At 61.7% G+C, this 19922-nt stretch overlaps 1 protein-coding gene across 2 annotated transcripts in view; it reads right to left on the reverse strand.

The window, feature by feature from the left end:
- TTYH3 (tweety family member 3) overlaps positions 1 to 6318 on the reverse strand; it is a 32550-nt gene extending 26232 nt beyond the window's left edge. Inside the window, exon 1 of one of the 2 annotated variants that reach the window (XM_078440071.2) lies at positions 5961 to 6318. In XM_078440071.2, the coding sequence (XP_078296197.1) occupies positions 5961 to 6083 (123 nt within the window). In that variant the 5' untranslated portion in view covers positions 6084 to 6318. The remainder of the gene's footprint in view (positions 1 to 5960) is intronic. The other variant, XM_078440072.2, reaches the window with a different exon arrangement.
- Positions 6319 to 19922: the final 13604 nt, after the last annotated feature.

Here is a 19922-nt window from a genome sequence, read left to right on the forward strand (position 1 = left end):
GACCCAGGCCTCAGCCAGGCTCCTCTGGGGAGCAGAAGCAGCACGCCGACTGAGGCCCGCGGGAGGGCCACACGCGCAGGCCGGTGGGTGTGCGTGAGCCCGACCCAGGCCTCGGGCAGGGGGCAGGGGACAGGGAGGCTCCGGAGGGGCCCCGCACATCCCCCCTCCCACAGCCCACCCGGCCACAGCCTGGGTCCTCAGCCCGGTTCTGCGGGCACACCCCACACCCAGGCCCCCCACACCCAGGCCCCTCCTCTGCAGCCCCCATCCTGCGCCTGCTATTGGCCTGGAGGCCTGGCCTTGACCGAGGCCCGCCAGAGCCCTCACAGCCCCCTCCACGGCCCGGAGCATCCTCGCTGCCTCAGCACGTCTGCTGTGTGGCCCCCAGGGGTCCTGCTGGACAGGCAGCAGACCCCATTCTGGGCACGTGCCGTCCCGCCTCGGGCAGGGACCCCAGCTCAGGGGTACCCTCTGGAAAGCAGCCCCCTGTTCTGGGCAACGGCGCCCAGTGTGTGCCCATCAGACCCTCCCCAAGAGCACGAGGAGCCCCTCAGAGCCATGGGAGAGCCATGTGTGTGTCCTGGCCCAGCGCCAAGCTGAGGGCAGACCCCAGGAGGCAGGCGCGGGCACAGCCAGGTCCTGCCACACCCACCACCGGCCCTGTCACATGCCCCAATTCCTGTGGGGCCACAGGGGGCCACTTCCCATATCTGTGACCCGGTCCCTGGGCTGCAGATTCCGTTCCTCCCGTGCAGCCAAAGCAGAACTGCCCGTGGGGGGGAGAGGACCCGGTCCCCACACCCGCTGAGCTTCCCCGAACCAGGCCCCGCTAGGGGACCAGGGAGCCTCTGCACGGGGACTGTGTCCACCGAAGGGGAGTACCGCGCTGGAGCAGGAGCCTGCCCACACTTCCAGCCCACCGATGCTGGCCGGCCAGCGGCCTCAATTCTGCCTCCAGAGCAGTGACAATGCCCACCCCCGAGGGCCACTGTGTGGCTGCCCGGGGAAATGTTTATGAGCCTCTCTGGTACAGCGGCTGTGGCCTGGGGTGAGAGCCACAGCACACCCTGCCCAGAGCCTGACCAAGACTCCCTGGCCAGGGCCGGAAAGGCCGATGTCCCTTCCTGCATATCCTCTGGGCAGAGGAGTAGAGTGTCGGGGACACGGCTCGTCACCACATCCACAGACCCTTGAAAACCAGGGGCCGCCAAAAGGCAGAACAATGGGGCCTGGTGACAGAGACCCCACACCAACGCCAAGCAGGGGATGTGCCAGGTTTCCCATTAACCACCCCCATGACCGCCGCAGCGTAGACCTCGTGGCCGAGGCAACCAGAGGCTTCACCCTGCCCCCGTCGGAAAGGAAAGAGCCGGTCGATCCGTCCCAGCAGGCACTTCCCTGTTCACCCACCACTACGTCCCCCAAATCCAGCTCATCGGCTCTGTCCGTGCAGGGGGTACTCTAGAAGCTCCCGCCCACTCCTCAGTGAGCTTTGTCACGTTCGGTACGTTTCTGTCACTTGCACCCCAGCATCCCGACTGTTACCATGGGACGCTGGCCACACATCAAGAACCCAGGGCCAACAACATTGTCCAGAAGTCGGTGACAATAAGGGCGTGCGGCGTGATTCTGGTTCCGAGTGACGCGCACCCCACGGGTCTGCGTGCGGGGATGAAATCCAGCCAGAGGCGCTTTTTGGTTTTTTCTTCATGCTTTTTCCTATTTTCCAAATGTTCCGCCAACATCTGTTATTTTTGTAGATGAGAAGCCAGGCGATCACCCCAGGTTTTAACCTGCCGATCAGTGATGGAAGGAAGATGACAACGGGGCCCGGGGGCTCGGCCGGGGGCCCACAAGACCCGGGGGCTCGGCCAACACCAGCCTGCAGTCAGGTACTCGGCAGACCTTTCTTGAGTCATAGCTTTTAGCCAAGGCGCTGCGGTCTTAGCTAGGAGACCCCTGGGCCCTGACAGTCATACAACCTAGACCTCAAACGCCCTCTAAGGGGCCACCCAGTCAGGGTTCACACATCTCCGAGCACAGAGGCAGCACATTCAGACCAGAAGGACTCCCTTATTTTGGGCTGAGGCTCGGGCCTCTCTCTGTCTCAGGGCCTTTGCATGTGCCGTTCCAGCGGCCAGGAACCGTCTCCGCCAAGGTCTGTGCATGGCTACCTCTGTCCTATCTTTAGGGTCTCGAATGAACCATCCCAGCACTCAGGGTTCTAACAAGAAACAGGCCTCACAGGCTACGCAAGCCTGAGCCAAATGCTACCATCTGACCGGAAGAGAAGCCAGTGTGCCCGCTTAATGCCAGGTTCCAGGCAAGTCCCAGCCCTCCGGGAGTTCGCAGCCTGGCTGGCGCCCTTCGTGGCAGGCCAGGAAGCACCTCTTCCAGGAAGACTTCCCTGACCACTGCGCTCCTGCAGGCCCTGTCCTGACACCTCACAGCTTCCCGCCGCCCTGAACTAGCAGAGATAATGAACAAAGAGAGTGAATTTGGCCTCGGCCTCCGGGCACGGCGGTGTGAAAAGGCTTGGCAGGGGAGTCATTAGGGTGGGTAGGGATGGATGGGGCACACTCCCCAAGGGGCAGCCCAGAGAGGGAGATGATCCCCCCCCCCCAAGGTCACACAGATAGGAAGCAACAGAGCTGGGGCCCAGGCCCCTATTCTCCAGCCTGAAAAGGCTGTGGGACCCCTGCCCGAAGCCAGGGCAGGCCCTACCATCACCCCAGAGCACATCAGGCCCTCAGACATTGGGCCCAGCCCGCCAGCTCAGCAGTGCGACCCCCAGAGTCTCCTCCTTTCTCTGGGCCTGCGATCCTCCGGGCAGCTCCCCTAAAATGACAGTCCCCACCCATCCAGCTGCCCCTTGTGTGGGGAACTCTGGGCCCAGCCCCAGGGGAGTCAGACCAGCAGCCCCTCCTGGCAGGCAGGTGTGGGGTGAAGTAGCACAGAGCAAACTCCAGAAGCTTCTCTGCCTCCTTCCATTCCCCGTCCACCCACAGACCCCACTGGCACCCTCCCTATGATCTGTCCATCCGGCAAACAGCCCGGGCCCCCAAGAGATGCATCAATGGCCAGGGAGCCCCTCCCCTCAGAATGGAGGCCTCGGGAACACGGAAACCCGAGACCTTCCGCCCCAAGAGAAATGCCAGCCCTGCTCCTGCAGGGGCTCCAAAGCCCCAAGTACGGCCGGCCAGGGCTCTGGGAGCCCTCGGAAGTGCCCCGCATCTGCTCCTGACCCCTGCAGGGGGCCGGCAGAGGGGGGCCCGGGAGGCTGACTCTGGCTCCCACCACCTCGTCATCATGTGACTCTGAGCCACTTCCCTCTCTGAGCCTCGGTTTGCTAATCTGTACAAGGGAGGCAATCATCCTCATTTCCCGGTCTGTGAGAGAAAGGGCCAGTGACGGACAGCCCTGCACAGTGCCCCAAAACAGGGCCGGGCCATGGGGGTTTCCAGCGGGTTTCACCAGGGCACCCGGCAGTGGAAGGCGGGGGCCGGAAACGGCAAAGGACAAAGCCTGGTCTCCTCACGCCATACACGTCCCCTACTCCCCCGACCCAGGCCCCACTCGTCCCCTGGACAGTCCAGGAGGCAGAAGCCCTCCTCCCACGCTGGGCCCAGGCCACATGGGGGTGGGGGCATCGCCAGACCCTGCAGCTCAGGCAGAAGCCGGCCAAGAGGGGGCGCCTGGGGCAAGAGGACGAGGGGACCCCCGCCCCCTAGCTGCCCCCTCCACAGCCAGGAATACTAAACCAGGGGAGGCAGGAAGGGGCCCTAGGCCATGGGGTCCACGCTGACCCACTGCCCAGCCACCCAGGAAGGGAGCTCTGTCTGCTGCCACCGAGCACGAAGCAAAAGCACGGGGCCTCTGCATCCCCCACTGTGGCCCCGCAGAAGTGCGCCAGCCCGGATTTCAGGATGTGGCCCTGAAGGATCAGAGAGGTCCAGTGTTCACCCAAAAGCACCAACCCCGGGAGGGCAGGGGCAGGACGCATGTCCGGATCTGGCTCATTCTACTAGCCCCCAGCCAGGAGCGGAGGTGGCAGGGGATGGAGACAGGCTGGTTTCCACGCCGTGAATTATTCAGTGGCTAATTCTGCTCCGCAGAGAGGAGGCAGGAGAGTGAGTCAGAGCCCTCCCACAGCGGAGGAGGGGGCAGTGCTCACAGAAGCTGGGGGCACACACCCGCAGGGGCACAGGGCCCCGCAGGAGGTCGGGCTGAGCCAGGGGGGCCGGTCCCCGCTCTGGAGACCTCCACAGGCTGCAGACGTCGGGCCCTCACTCACACCCCACGATGTGTCCCGAGAGCCCCAGGGGGCGAGGGGCCACAGCCAGTCCAACCGAGGGTGGTGGGATGGCAGGTGCAGCCTGCAGGCAAGCTCTGCGCGGGTCCAGCTGCCCCAGGCGCCCCAGGGGCAGTCCCAGAGCTTCCGAACCCATAAATGGCAGAGAACTTCCTAAAGTAAAGCACGGTTCCTGGCCGGGGACAGCCAGGGGCCTGATGTGACGGAGCCGTGACACGTGGAAGCCCCTGGGGAGCAGAGAAGGGTGCTGCTCCCACACCGGTCGGCACCCCACGGCTGGGCTTCTGAAACGTGGGCGTTGAGTTTTATAAAAACCTTGCTGTCTCTGGGCATGCCTGGACCAATCCCCGGCCCCCTTTCTAATCTGCTTAGAAGCAGATCAGCAGGCCCAAGGTGACCACTGAGGCCGGGAGTGGTGGGCTGCCCCGCAGAGCTGAGAGGCCCGCGGTGCCCTCGCTCTCTGCTTCCGGTCTCATCCTCTAGCTGAGGGTGCCCACAGGAGACAGTTCTACACAGGCCAGGTGCGATAATGTCCACGGAATACCGGACTCCCAGGCCATCTTGACGAGGAACGCTGTTCCACTCCACCCGGGGCTCTGTAATGACCACTGGAGAGAACCCCAGAGGAGTTCCGGGTGACCAGGCATCCGGGTCATGGGGCTTCTGGAATCCGGATCCCCAAGCAGGAAGGAAATGCCCACGGCCCAGTCCCCTGCCCTGCACTCAAATGACAGTGGATCAGTGCTGGGGGTGGTGCTTGGGCTTGGCATGACCCGAGGACTAGGGTTCTACCGGGAGAGGCTGATCCCTTGGGGAGAAGGCTGCAGACCTCCACTGCCCCCCATTCTGCCCAGGCTCAGCCCCTTTCCAGCCTCCCAGACTGAGGCCCACCTTGAGTGTCTGTGGCCAGGCCTCCCTCCCTCAGGGGCAGCCGGGTCTCCGGGCAGTCCAGGTGTCACCACAGCACACACCGCACTGTGTGCATCCCACAGCCTGGCCACCCGACAGGGAGTCACTGCCGGCCAGAGAGGGCTGGCATCCGCCCAGCTCACTCACCTACCAAAATCTTGGCAGTGAGTGGGATTCCCCAGCTGGGGGTGAGGGGGGCGAGGAATCCCCCCCTCCTGGCTGGACCCAGTGCTCTCAGGTATGGGCTTGGGATCCTCTGGGTAGGGGGCTCTGCGGGGCCACAGTTCAGGGCTGCCCCAGGAGATGGACAAGGGCCTGGGTTGGAGCTGACAGCTGGCAGAGGGGGCTCCAGGGAGAAACGCGTGAAGGCTCCACATGACCCTAAAAAGGTGGGCCTAAGCGACACCAGGGAAAAAAGCTAGAATCTGCAGGAGGGCCGCGGACCCTCCATGCAGGATGGGGGTCTTTAGACGCTCAAGGAGGGGAGCCCCCAGGACGCAGAGGGGAGACCCTAGAGAAGAAAGGGGCTGTGACTCACGAAAAGGTGGAGGCCGTGACCCTCGAGGAGGACGGGGGCAGCGACCCTCGGGGAGGGAGACATCCCCCCCCCCCCCCCCAGCCAGACCCTCGATGGGCGGTTCGGGAATCTTCAGATCTTCGAAAGGACGGGACCCTGACCCTCGGCATGGAGGGGCCGTGACCCAGGGCCCTGACCCTCGACCCAGGGGGGCCGCCTCACCTGCTGGTAGTCGGTATCCTCGGGCCGGAACTGGCTGCTGGTGGTCTCCCAGCTCAGGTCGAAGTGGGGCAGCCGGTGCAGGAGGTTCACCCACCAGGGCGCCGCGTAGCTGACCCCGGCCATGGCGGGCCGGCTGCCTCGGGCGCGCCGCCGCGGGGCTCCCTCGTTGGCCCGTGGGGCGCGGGGTTCAGGGGCCGGCTAACCCCCGCCCGGCCACCCGCATCGCCCGCTCGCTCCTGGGCCCGGCCCGGCCCGGCTCGGCCCGGCTCGGCTGCGCTCGGCTCTGCTCGGCCGCCCGCGCCCGCCGCCTCTTTGTTCGCCGCCGCCGCCGCCGCCGCCGCCTCCGCGCGCCCCCCGCCCGCGGCCCGACGCCCCGCCCCCGCGCCGCCATTGGCCCACAGCCCGCCGCCCCCGCCCCGGTAGCCGGCCCCGCCCCCTGCCGTCATTGGTCCGTAGCTCGCCGGCCCCGCCCCCACCCGCCCGTCCGCCGTCCTTGGCCCTCTGGCCCCGCCCATCCGCGCGCTCCCGCCCGCCGGCCCCGCCCCCGCGCCGCCATTGGCACGCGGGACGAGGCTCCGCCCAGCAGGGCCCCCTTCCCGCGCCGAAGGGCGCCGGGCGGTGGTGTCTCCACCAGCGGGTCGTGGCGGGGGCCAAAACCCTGTCCTCACGTCCACACGTCTGGCCGCCCTTCCCCCGGGCGCTCGCTCGTGGGCTCGACCGTTGCACGTTCCTTGAGCTTCTGTGGCGGTCGGCCTGGAGGAGCTGGGCTGGCCTCCCCTGCACGCAGCCCGAGTCTGTCTGTCAAATGAAGATGACGTGGACTCAGAGCCTGGCGTGGTCACCCACAGCTGTGTGATCTTGGACAAGTTACTCACCCTCTCTGTTCATCAGTGTCCTCGTCCGTGAAAGGGAAGTAGAGTGAATTGAAAGTGCTAAGGACAGCAAAGTGCAACCCAGTATGTGCTTGTGAGGGGATGGGCAGGTAGATCCCGTCCCTGCCTGGCCACTCCTTTGGGGAAGCTTGTGTCTTTTTTGACAAAGACAGTGCTCCGTCCTGGCCTCCTTGAGCCTGGAAATTAAGGCAACTGCCACGGAGGGCCCAGCGTGGACTTTGGAGTCTCCTAGCCACATTTCCTAATAGGCATTATCATGCTGTATTAAAGTGGAGGTGGGAACCCCAAGAACAGAGGAGGCTGGAAATGCTGTAAGTGCATGGCAGACTCGCCCCTCTCTGCACCCTAGGGCACAAGGTGCATCCTCTTGGCTCCGGCTTGTCAGCACCCTGGGGCGTTATTTCTGGACTCCTTGCGTTCTGAGAGAGAGGTTCCTACGCCTGGGATTCTGCCGTCTGCTATGCTCTGTGGGCAGACAGGCCCCTTCTGGCAGGCTGGGCTGGGCTTTTGTGGACAGGGACAGCTCTGGGCAGCGGCTTCCCAAGAGGCCTGTCCATCTGTTCACCTGATTGCCCTGACTCGTCTGTTTTCTTGTAATAAGGCTGGGTGGCTCACTCAGCCTCCTGCAAAGGCCTGTGGGCACAGGAGAGGCCTTTTGGAAACTGGTTTCCACCCTTGGGATAATTTACATACCACCCAGTTGGAGAATAATGGTGGGGCAGGAAGAGAGAGGTCACATTCTCCATCCCTAAAGGGCATAGTTTTCTGGTTCCTGTCACTGGCAGTGGGACACACAGTCACAGATGCCCTGCTTCCCCCCGACTCCCATGCCCCGGCACCGGGGTGGCAGGCCCACCAGGGTCCCATGTAGATGCATGGGGACTATCAGCTCTTTTCCAGGTTTCCAGAAGCCTCGAAATATTGTGCATTTTCCTCCAATAAGGCCAGAGAGCCTGACTCAAACATAAAATGACAACTCAGCTGTACTGAGTTGACTTGTGTCCCCCTCAAAAGATATGTCCGTGTTCTAACTCCTGGTGCTTGTATGATTTTATCTGGAAACAGGGTCATTGCAAATGTGATCAGGTGAAGAGGAAGTCATCCTAGATTATGGAGGGGCCCCAATCCGATGACAGTGTATCTTCATAAGAAGAGAGAATTTGGATACGTCGACTAGGAGACAGACACAGGGGAAAACAACATATGAAGACGGATGCATAGATGGAGGTGATGTGTCTACAGCCAAGGAACCTGAGGGTCACCAGAGCCACCAGCAGCCGGGAGAGAGAGGTGGATTAGAGTCTCCCTCAGACCCTCAGAAGGGATCGACCCTGCGGACCGCTTGAGCCGAGACTTGGATTTCCAGAACTGAGAGATGGTAACTGCCTGTTGTTCAGGCTGCCTGGTTTGTGGTGCTGTGTTACAGCAGCCGCAAGAAACCCATACATCAGGCCGTTCAGAGCTTCTGGTGGGCAGGCGTTCTCTGCCTCTGATTGGCACGCAACGGCAAGGGAGGTCATCACTGATTAATGCTTGCAACACAGTGTGATCTGTGAAACCTTTTCCTAAGGTGGTGGGGGCGGTCCCTGGAGAAAGAATACTAAAGGGGTCCAGGGTGGAGAAAAGGAGGGACCCATAACATATGGTCCTGGAAAAGCACTGCCAGAGCCCCAAACTTACTGCTCCTGGGGGCCTGGGTATTGGAGAGAAAATCCCCCTGGTACTGAAGGGCATCCAGGAAACAACACTTTCTTGTGGCCTGGGGGGGGAGGGTGCACAGGAAGGATCCAGGGGCTCTGGAGTCTGACACTTGCTCCTGTCCCTGATACGTAAACTGGGGTTCCTGCTGCCCAGTCCCTAGAAAGGCAAGGGGTAAAGGGAGAACACTGGGTAGAGGGGGAGGGGCACAAGGAAGCCCTGTCCCCACCCCACCCTCCGGGTGACTGGTGGCACTGGCTGGACCTATGGTGGTTTTTCCTGTCCTGAATGACTGTGGCCAGACTCTGGCCCCACTCTACAGATGCAGAAACTGAGGCCGAGCTCTCACCATTGCTCTGGAGGCATGGGAATCACCACAGAACCAGGGAACCAAGATTCAGTCTTGTACTGTTGGCCACCGACCGAATGGCCTGAAATAGGGCACTAGTGGTCCAAGAAGTCAAAGAGGACTCAGTCGGCCGTGCTGGCCCCTGACCAGGGCGCCCAGGAACACACTCCAGTGACTCAGCGGTGACTCAGGAGGAGGCAGCAGATGCGGAAACCGCTAGTCCTCTGCCAGCTAGGGAAGCAGCCCCGGGTGGTGATAAGCAGCTGGGGCATCCGAGCCCCTCTATCCGGGAGGACCCAGAGCCGGGAACCCAGAAGGCCTCCGCACAGCCGTTCTGTGAAGGCAGGAAGGACAGCCTGGCGGTCCCCAGCTGGGCAGCCCTGAGCCACGAGCCCCCGGAGCAACCCGCCCCACCAGGTGCCCACATCACAGAGGGGGTGGGAGGGGGTGCTTCGAGGCTCAGAAATGAGGACACTTGTTCCTAATCCACACAGTCAGACGGCAGACCTATGGGCCTCGGTTTCCTGTATGTGAAATGGGGCTAAAACCAGCCCCACGACCTGGGGAGGTTGCGTGGTGGAGGCCACGCGTGGAAAGCGCAGCGTGAGTCCATCTTCCGGGCGCGCTCCATTCACGCTCCGCCCCCGCTCCACGCTCCGCCCCTACGCCGGGCGCGCTCCGTTCACGCTCCGCCCCCGCTCCACGCTCCGCCCCCCGCGCCGGGCGCGCTCCGTTCACGTTGTGTGCGTGGAAGCCATTGTCGGGTTTACCCATGACTCCTCCGCCTCGAAGGCCGGATTTTTTTTCTATCCTGTGTTTCTGAGTCAGGTTTTGCACGCGGTCTCCGATGCTCTGTGAGCCTCAGCCTCTCACGGTGAGAAGTCTATGAAATGACGGGACACAGTCGCACCGACAGCCAGGAGGCGGGAACCGCCCGAGGGTCCTTCAGTGGCTGAACGACAGGTGGTACAGGTGGTACGGCCACGCCAGGGGCGTTAGCCAGCCGCGGAAAGGAACGCAGCCCCGGCTCACGCTGCCACGTGGATGGACGTCGAAAACGTGACACCGAGTGACGGAAGCCAGACACAAAGGGCCACATCTCATGTGCTACCGTTTATTAGACCCACAGTAAGTAAACCCATCGGAACAGAAAGTGGATTAGTGGTTGCCAGGGGCTGGGGTTGGGGGCGGGGTAGGAGGAAGAATGGGGAGTGACTGATGAATGGGTCTGGGGTTTCTGATCAGGGTGGTGGAAATATTTCGGAAATGATAGAGGTGATGGTCACACAACATCGTGAGTGTACCAAATGCCTCTGAATCGTTCGCTTAAAAACGGTCAGAATAGTTACGTGTATCTTACCACACACACCAACACACGCACACACACAAAATAGGATTACAATCCTCCCTCCACCCTCCCTCCCTCCCTTCCTTCCTTCCTTCCTTCTTTCCTTCCTTCCGGTGAAGTACAGTTTGTGAGTGGAGGACAAGGACAAGAAACCTGCTTGGAAGCATTTGGAACGGAGTGGGAGGGCAAGCCAGGCCAGGAACTCCCCAGGATCTGTGTCCCAGGCCAGGAAGGTGGCTGGGTTGAGCCTCCTGAAAGGCCGTCCCAAGACCTGTGGGAGCCAGGAGAAAGGCCAGGCAGGGCCAGCCTCCCAGATGCTGGGGCGGAAGCCAGAACAATGGCATCCCCTGCGTTTGGACCCCTTCCAAAGAGGTTCACGTTTTCCACAGAGAGAGCACTCACCACAACTGGAAGGGAGAAGAGAAAGCCAGAGGCCGGGTTTCCCAGCTGTGATGTGTGCTGTGCCGCCAGCCCACCGCCCGCTCCCCACAGGCACCTGGCTCGTGGGTCCTGGCCGCGGGAAAGCCTCAGGAGCCCTGCTTTCAGGTTGGCCCGGTGGCGTTGGCCGTGTGGCTCGGAGGCTGGAAGAGATGCCATCCAGCGTGCTCCCCGAGAGGTCCACAGGGCGAGCCAAACACTGACCCAGCCAGACTGACGACGTGAGCACCTCTCGCTTGTCTGGAACCACCTTGCTGGCAGCCTTGCCTGTCCAGAGAGCCCCTGGAACCAATAAGTCAGCAGGGATGGGCCGTGGCAGCCGGGGATCCCGCCCCAAGTCCCAGCCTGCAAGCCTCGTCTCGCTCAGAGCCTCCTTGCTCCTTGCCTGACACGCGGCACTGACAGGGCTGGTGTCCGGGCCCCAGGGCTCATATGAGAGGAGCCTGGAAAGCAATCACGGACACTCTCCTCCCCGGGCAGGGCCCCTCAGCCCTGCCCGTCTGCCCAGCGATGTGTCACCTGGCGAGCGTTGTGCAGAGAGAGTGTCGCGGGACCCAGGGCTCATGCCAGGCTTCTCCCGCCAACTACGAGCCCTTGGGAAAGTCGTGTCACCTACGGGGGCTTTATGCCCGCCAAGCCCTGCTTCCCCATTTTACAGCTGGGAAAACTGAGGCTCCGTGCCACAACCCCGGCACATCAGAAAGTGGGAAGCTGTGTCCGGTAGCTCTCCTCGTGGCAGGGAAGAGACTGTGCACAAGCACAAGTGTTAGCACTAACACACCCGACCTGAGCCAGACAGCCGATCTTCGCAGCTCACGAGAGAACTGTGGCTCCTTCATTTCACAGACAAGGAATCTAAAACCCAGAAGATGAAACCGCTCGCCCTGAGTCCCGAGCCAGGGAGCTGGAGACAGTGTCGCCCTCGTGGCAGGCACCACGGGGCCACTGTGTGGTGAACAAGTCATCCTGGCCAAAATTGAGGTCCAGCCTTTGCCTTCGGCTTCGGGGAGATCTGCATCATGTCCGATAGACGTGTCTTTGTTTAGTGCGGGGACCAGTCACATCAGAAAGTCCAGCCACGTGATTTAGGTTGGGGGCTTTGGACCACGCCGCATCAGTCCACCTGGTAACCATGTCGGCAATGGACCGACCAATTAAGCCTACATCGTGGAACCCAAAAAAACTGGGCACCGGGGCTGGGGTGGGTGTCCCTGCTTGGCAACACTCTGTGCATTTTGTCACACGTCAGTGCCGGAGGGCCACGCGTCCTGAGCACAACAGAAACTTTCCCCGTGGACCACCCCCATCCCCACCCCGGGCCGCCGTCTCCTGTGACGTATCTGCTTTCGTGACTTCCGTGAGTTCTCATAGCCGGTTTTGGAATCTCCGCGTGGTTTGCGGAACTCTCCCACCTTGCAAGTGGTGAAGTGAGGCGTGAGACCGTCTCGGGGCCGATGCCGACTCCCCTTTCACACTTGGGTCTTGCTAATCCCCACACGAGACAGATGACCACCATCCCCGCGTCAGGAGGGAAAAAGGCTCAGAGGGTTAGGTATAGACGCAAGGTGTAAACCCCTGTCTCTCAAAATTTCTGGTTTGATTCTCTCTGCCGTGCAACCCCCCAAATAACGTATTTTTAAAAGACCAACGGGTGACGCATTTGTTGCTGAATAGTTAACCTCCCCCAAAACTCAGTGGCTTAAGACCACCTATGCCGTATCTGTTCATGGCTCTGGGGCTGAGCAGCGTGGGCTCAGCTGGGTGGTCCTTTGGTGGCTGGCAGGGTTGTACATGTACCTGCGGTCACACGGCAGACCCGCTGGGCCATCTGGACGGTCTCAGATGGCTGGTGCTTGGTGCTGAGCCGGGGCCACACTCAGCTGAGTTGGGTCGGCTTCTTCCCCGGTGGGAAGGAGAGCTTTTAAGCCCTGAAGCGTGAACACTTGCCTGCTCGTGTCCCATTTAATAATGGGTCCCATTGGCCAAAGCCAGTCATGGCCAAGCACAGAGACAATGGGCAGGACTGAACAAGGCACGGACACAGGGGAGTGTGGACACGGGCTGGGGCTACGTCAGTCAAGATTGAGCGGACTTCCAAAAGGGGAAGAGATTCTTAAAGTCCTGTGCAGTCCCTTCCTCCCTGGCAGGCGCAGAGGAGGAAATGGATGTGAGCAGCTGGGATGAGAGGGTCTGAGAGGGTTCCTCCCCACAGCTCGGGAACCTCGCCTCTGTCTCCAGGAGCAGCGGGAAGGGGACTCTGGCTTGGTCTCTGGCTTCAAGCTGGTGACGAAGGCTGGCCGGGCAGCTGTTGGAAGGATGGACTGTCAATCACACTGTCCCTGTGCTTGGGGAGAGAAGGCTCCTTTCTCGGACCTTGGACCTTCGGAAGCAGGCCAGCAAGTGTGGGGAGGGATCACGGCCTCTCGCCGGGGGCCGTGGGAGAGGCAGGCTCTCCCTGCCCCCTCCTGAGCCCTGCCAGCTGCTCCCAGGCTTGGGCTGTCTGGTGACACCGTTCCCCTTCCAAGAGCTGAGACCCTTCAGCCGGGCAGCCTTCCAAGCCTCAGTCTCCCCGTCTGCAAACAGAGGACGATCTTGCTTCCCTCCCTGGGCGGGTGCCAGGGTTACGCTAGAAAGGGGATGTTCACAGCTGAAACCCAGCTTCCTTCCCTCACTGTAAGCTGTTTCCCCATGCGATGTGCCCAAGTGCCTTTGGGGGCCTGTCACTCACCCCCCAGCCACTCCGACTGTGCTTTGCCTGAGTAGAGGCCAGCCACTGCATCCCCACGTGGGGGTCCTAGGGGCCCAGGTTCAAAGTGGGGTCAGACAGTTCTCATTCCCTCACACACTGTTTCCCTGGCCGGGGTGGGGCCCAGGGAGTCGGGGTCTCCCTCCCCAGGGTGGGCCGCCTCTTCTGGGAAGCCCTGGAAGGAAATGTTAGCCCCACAGGGCTGGTGGAAGGAAATGTCTCCAGCAGGCTGCCAGGAACGTGGGGCAGACGGGGAGGGCTGTGCTCATGGCCTGAGCTTCTCCTCCCCGCCCCCGTCAGTGTGAAGGACGCTGACCGTGCCAACCCCCCGCTGTCCCTGTCCTCCTCATCTCTCCCGGAGGCTCAGGGAGGCAGGGGTCGGGGCAGGAGCAAGGTGGAGGCTTCTGGAACTGTGGCCAAGATGATGGCATTATCAGGGCTGGGCCCTTGACGGGTGCTCCGTGCATGTTTCTGGAACAGACGTCATCATGCTCTCCAGGAGCTGCCCAGGCTGGCACAGGCCTGCTCCGGCCACGTGCTCACAGTCACCCAGAGACATGGCTCCGGTCACTCCCAAACCGAGGGTCAGTTCGCCCCGGGTCACCGGCCAGGATGGTCTGGCTAGATCCCTCGGCCTGGATTTTGTTGCCTGCGGGCCCAGGAACCCTTTCCTCCCCAGATATCCCAGCTGCTCAGCAGCACGGACAGGGGGCGGTGGGTGAGTGGGCAGCCCCACTGGGCTCGCCTCCCTGCCTGGCCTCACTTTCTGCTCCCGGATTCTGTGTCTCCCTCCCTCTGCCCTTCCCCCACTCACCGAGATCAGTGAGGAGGGAATGTGCTGGAAATGTGTCCCAGTCTGAGGCCGCTCCCCGCCTGGCACACGTGGGATGCCCAGCCCTCTCCTGTCTTTGGGGGTGGCTAAGAGGGACTGGCTTTATCTGGTGGGCACTGAGGGGGACAGCCTTCACACAGTTCCTCACCAGCCCCTGAATCATCGGCAGCCCTCCCCGCTGCCAGGGATCCTTCACCTTCTGAAAGGCAAATTGGACCTGGCATCCTGCTGCCAGCAGCCCTTCCCTGCTCCCACGGTTCCCAGGGTTCCCGGGGTGAGGGCCAAACTCCTCCGCAGAACGTGCAGTTCCCCCCTCCCTGCCCCCTGCCCCAGCCCCAGCCCCTGCTTCCGCCCCAACCTGCCGGCCCCAGCCACGCTGGACCACTTCTGGCTCCAGGGGGAGGGCCAAGGGTTCCCTAGGCAGGAAGACCCCCATTCCCTCCTCCGGAGGCGAGGGCCGCGTGTTCCTGCCCCCCCCCCCCCGACCCCGCCCACTGCCCAGTCTGCACTTTGTGCTGCTGGGCCTCTCGCCTGGACCCTCGCCAGCCTGGTAGGGAGGTCTGCCCGCCTGGGTCCTGGCACCCTGGCGGGTGGGTGTTTGGTGGGTGAAGGAGTTTACTCCAGTCTGCGTGGCCCCCCGCCTAGCCGACAGACTTGCAAACAGATCAAATAAACCTTGATCCTTGAAGGTCCACGGTGCCTTCCTCTCTCAGTGCCTGGCACACAGCAGACGTGCAGCAAATACTAAAGCAGGCGGGATGAACTCAGTTCGTGAGAGCGCAGAGAAAGGAGGGGCTGACCCCAGGGAGCGTCTCAGCAGGGCCAGGCGGGCAGGCCTGGGGGACGGGACACTGCTGGCGGGAAACAGCTTGTGTAAGGCGGTCAGCTGGATGGGGGGAAGGGCATGCTCTGGGCAGGCTGTGCGCGTGCGTCTAGAGGGGAGGGCAGGGGTCAGGGCCAGAGGCGGGGGGGGAGGGTGTGCCAAGCTGGGGCATGGAGGGAATCCAAGTGAGTCTCTTGGGGAGAGAAGGTGTGTGTTTACACTGGCTTTTAACCGAGGATCACAGGGCAGCATGGGGAGGACGGGCCACGGTGCCTGACGTTGGATTCATAGAGCCGGGATGGAGACGAGGAACAGGACGGATGAGTGCTGGCCTCCCCTGGATCTGTCCTTCTCTTCCCCCCTTAGCAACGGAACTTCCCGTCTTTATTGCGTCTAAGACCACCGAGAATAGACTAACGTTTCCCAAGCTCCTCGGCAGCTGGGTAGGCTAGTGAACACCTTCTGACCAATGGAATACCAGTGGAAGTGTCCTCAAGTGAGGGGACACCCCCTTCCTCCTTCCTTCCCGTGGCTCGAGTTTGTGTTACGGCCGGAGCCCGAGCAGCCTTTTTGGGCCGTGAAGCCTTGTGTTTGGGAGAGTGAAGCAGTGAGAAGAGTGTGGGTCTTTGAAAATCACGCAGCCGCCATCTCTCACCTGCCCTGTTTCCCTGGGGGCTTTGGAAACTTCGAAAGTGTTTGGGTTACTGATATTTTGGGTGTTCTCAGTCTCCAGCCGGATCTAAAGCCAATGAATGGAAGGATGGAGGGGAGGTCTCAGGTTCTGAGGACTCTCCTGAGTCTTAGCGGGGACAGGGCAGTGAGAAGAGAGAGCCAAGGCCGCCTCCGAGGTCCTGTGGGAAGCGGCGGGATACTTCACTCTGCATGCGTTAGGCCCCTTCCGTGTCTGCTGCGAGGGTGTACAGGTGAATGGCCTGCTCTGTGCGGGCGGCTCACGGTCCGGCGGGACAGACGCGCGCCGGAAGGGCTCTGCTGGAGGAAGGGGAGCCCCTCGCCCAGGAGTTGCTAAGCGCTTCTTGTGTTCGTTCCGCACAGTTACTGAGCACCTCCTGTGCACCAGATGCCGTGTTAGGTCTTGGGAGCGGCAGTGAGCCTTGCGAACACGGTCTGGAACCAAGGGAGTCTGACAGGGGAGTCACACGGCCATCAAATGATCTCAGCGTTGAGTGACAGGGCAGTGGAAGTGGCCGAGTGCCACAGTGCCACACAGGGTGAATCCTGTGCCGTGAGGGTATCATGCCAGGGGCCAAAGGAGGCTCTGCAGGACCTTGTGACACCCCTCCCCACGGGGTAGACGTCTCAAGGGCTCTCTCGGAGCAAAGCCACTTCCCCAGCGAATCTCCCGCTTGTTCCTGGCTGCCCCGACCTTGGCCGTGGCTGACGGCGGGTACCCCTGGCCGAATCGAGTCTGGGCCCACAGGACAAGGGGGCAAGGCCACGCAGGTCCGACTGAGATGGTGGCTTGAGCTGTCACGGGCAGGGACGGACGTGGGGAGGAGAGGACAGACGTGGGCCATCTTTAGGAGGAGAAAGCCTCAGGGGGTTTTGTTGACACTTTGGAGATGGTGATAGGGGAGAGGGAGAGGCTCAGAGGGCACCCCCTCCAGGCTTCTGGCCTGTGTGTGGACGGTGGGGTGCAGGAGGGGTCCCCAAGGGTGTGCCTGCATGGGAGGAGAGATCTGTGTTCTTTACAAAGATTTTTTTAAACTTTTTTAGCCTTGATTTATTTTTGAAAGAGAGCACGAGTGGGGGAGGAACAGAGAGAGAGGGAGACATAGAATCCGAAGCAGGCTTCAGGCTCCTCCCAGAGCCCCACGTGGGGCTGGAACTCATGAGCCACAAGTTCATGACCTGAGCTGAAGTCAGACGCTGAACTGACCGAGCCACCCAGGTGCCCCGCTTTTACAAAGATTTTTGAATTGGGGTAGACTATATATAACAAAGAATTTATCATCTTAACCATTTTCAAACGCCCGGTTCGGGGACATCAAGCACATTCACCCTGTTGTGCAGTCACCACCACCGCCGACCGGTTCCAGAACATTCCATCTCCCCGCAGGAGACTCTCTCCCCATCGCACGCTAACCCTCATCCCCTCCCAGCCGGGGCACCGCCCCCCAGCCGTGTTTGTGTTCCCGTCCCTGCCTCGTTTCGGTGAGCACGATGTCCTCCAGAGGCGCCCGTGTGCTAGCGTGTGTCAGGGCTCCCCTCCTCCGTCAGGCTGGAGAGGAGCCCGCTGTGTGCGTAGACCGCGACTCCTTTACCTGACAACAGACACCTGGCTCCTTCCGCCTTCTGCGTTGCGGGCGCTGCTGCTGTGGATGTGAGTGTGCAGACACCTCGTGCCCTGCGTCCCTGGGTTGAATTCTTTGCTGGATCCCGTGGTGGTTCTGTTTACCTACTTGAGGCGCCGCCAGACCGTTCTCCAGAGCAGCGAAACCGCCTTACGTTCCCACCGACCGTGCACACGGGCTCCCGTGCCTCCACGTCCTCACCTGTCACCTGTGGCTTTGATTTCTTTTTGTAGTGGCCATCCCAGTGGGGGCAGGGTTGGTGAGCGTCATTTTGGGCAAGCTGAGGTGGATGTCTTGGGGATGTCCCCAAGGCGCCAAGGAGGGGGTGACTGGGTGGCCGGGGAGGTACGGGTGCCGTCATCCACGCAGCAGGAAAGATGAAGGCTGTGGTGTGTGTGGGCTTGTGGGAGCAGAGGACAGGGTTTCCCAGAGGTCTGCAGAGCAGGGATGTGGGGTTTCGGGGCAGCCGAGGAAGGGGAGGGGGTCAGCAGTGTCACCTGCTGTAGAAACACCCGTGGGGTGAAGACAGGGACTGAGGCTGGAGCAGAGAGCCTCCTCTCAGTACCCAACAGGGGGAGGGAAGGTCAGACCCATGACAGAGAAGTCAAAATTCCACCAGCAGTAACCAAATAAGGACAGGGGTGCAGTCGTTGGCCACAAACTAAAGCGCGGAAGATTCTGGAAGCATACACGCAGAGCTTACCCCTACCCCAGGCCTCCGGAAGCAAAGAAGGAAGTCCACAGAATTCTGCGAGACTTTGTCAGGGCCTCTCCCGATTTGTAAAGAACTCACTATGGGGGTAAATGGAGAGGGGGCAGTGAGAGAAATATTCCAGAATGTTCCAGGGGGCCCTGAGACCTGTCCCCCCCCCCCCCGCCCCCGCCACAGCTACAGGATGCACTTTCCTGGAGCCCTGAGTGCCCTGCTGGGGGACAGTCAGAAAACCTCCAAGTGGCTCTGGGCAGAGGAACGGCGTCAGATGCGGGATGAGCCCGAGAGCGGCCTCAACCCTCCACTGCAGCTCGAGGACGCCCACCCATGATATTTACCGAGTACCGACAGCGGCTGTTTCTAGGGAGAAGGTCTGTGGAGGATGTGTCGTGTTTGATGTGAAGGGAGTGGCCAGAGAGCCGGGCGGGAGGCAGAGGTGGGCAGGACCCGGGTGGGGCGGCGGGGGCCGGCCGGACGGCTCCCGTGTAAGAGGAGGATTTCCCCCAGACACACCCTAGGGGAGAGAGGACTCTGCCCTCCACCTCAGCACTCACAGGGTGTCCCATCCCACTGTGCTCTCGGTGACGACAGCCTGGTGCGAAAGCAGCTTGAACGCCAGCAGCTGAGGCCGCCGGACCCGGCCAGGTGAAAGGATCCCTCCATTTATCTGATGTCACTCCTGCTTGGGCACCGCTGCAGGAGGAGAGCCTCCCACCGCGAACACCGGGGGTCCCTGTGAACCGGCCTTCAGAAAATCACTTCGCACACATAGCCGTGGCCACGCCGTGCGGAGAGGGACCCCCGCGGCCGGGCAGAGGCCAGCACCCCTGGAGACCGGCGTGTTCATGTGAGTCCTCGGCGCTCGGGAACAAAGACCGTATATCCCATTCGGATCTTGACACGGCCAAGGACTCTCAAACAGCTGGGGCACAAGTGAGGAGGATGTGCGTTGGAGAAGTGCGTCAAGCGGCTCACACGGAGTGGTGTAGACGCCGGTGGGAGCTCGTGGAACCCGCGAGCGGCATACGTGACCCTAATTACGTGTGTATGGTCCACTAACGAACCACTTACCGAGGAGCTGAGATTGGACGATCCCATCCACCCCTGTCAGAAGTCCCTGTTTTCACATTGGTCACACGTTTTCCATTTTGGGGTCTTCTCCATGGAAACCACATAGCTTAGCATGGCTTGAGTTTACAGTGTGCGTGTACAGTGTGCATGAGCTTTTGTGTCTTTGGGTGTGTGTTCGTATGTGCAAGTACGTATTTCACGTGAGCGTGCGTTTGTGCGTTTGCCTGCGTTCGTATGAGAGCATGTTTGTGTGTGCGTGTGTGTGCACGCACGTGCATGTCTGTCCGCGTGTGTCTGCCCGTGGGTGCACAGCACGTCCGGGGTGGGGACGGCTGGCTGGGGGTTCTGCACAGTAGCCCCGGGCCTGGTGGCTGACTGTGGGGTGAGGACGATGAAGAGAGACGGGCCCAGGCCCAGGCTTCTGGCTTGGAAAACCGAGTGGCTTGTGACGATGCCCATGGAGACGGCATCGCTAGATCGCTGGACGGGGGGCAGGTTAGGGGGCAAAGGTCACTGAAAGCCGGGCCAAGCTGAGCTTGAGTCCTCTGAGACACGTAGGTACAGACGTCCGTGTCGGTATTTGGGGAGTGTGGGCATTGGGGACGGAGCCCTGGGGATGCCCGCGTCTAACAGACAGACAAACAGGGGTGGTGCCCAGCCTGGTTACAGGCTGGGGGGGGGGGCGGGCAGGAGAAATACCGTGTGAGGGAGGGACCAGATGCGGGGGTAGGGCCATCACA

This window comes from Panthera onca, chromosome E3 (assembly GCF_046562875.1).
Source record: "Panthera onca isolate mPanOnc1 chromosome E3, mPanOnc1 haplotype 2, whole genome shotgun sequence".
NCBI classification, from domain to species: domain Eukaryota; kingdom Metazoa; phylum Chordata; class Mammalia; order Carnivora; family Felidae; genus Panthera; species Panthera onca.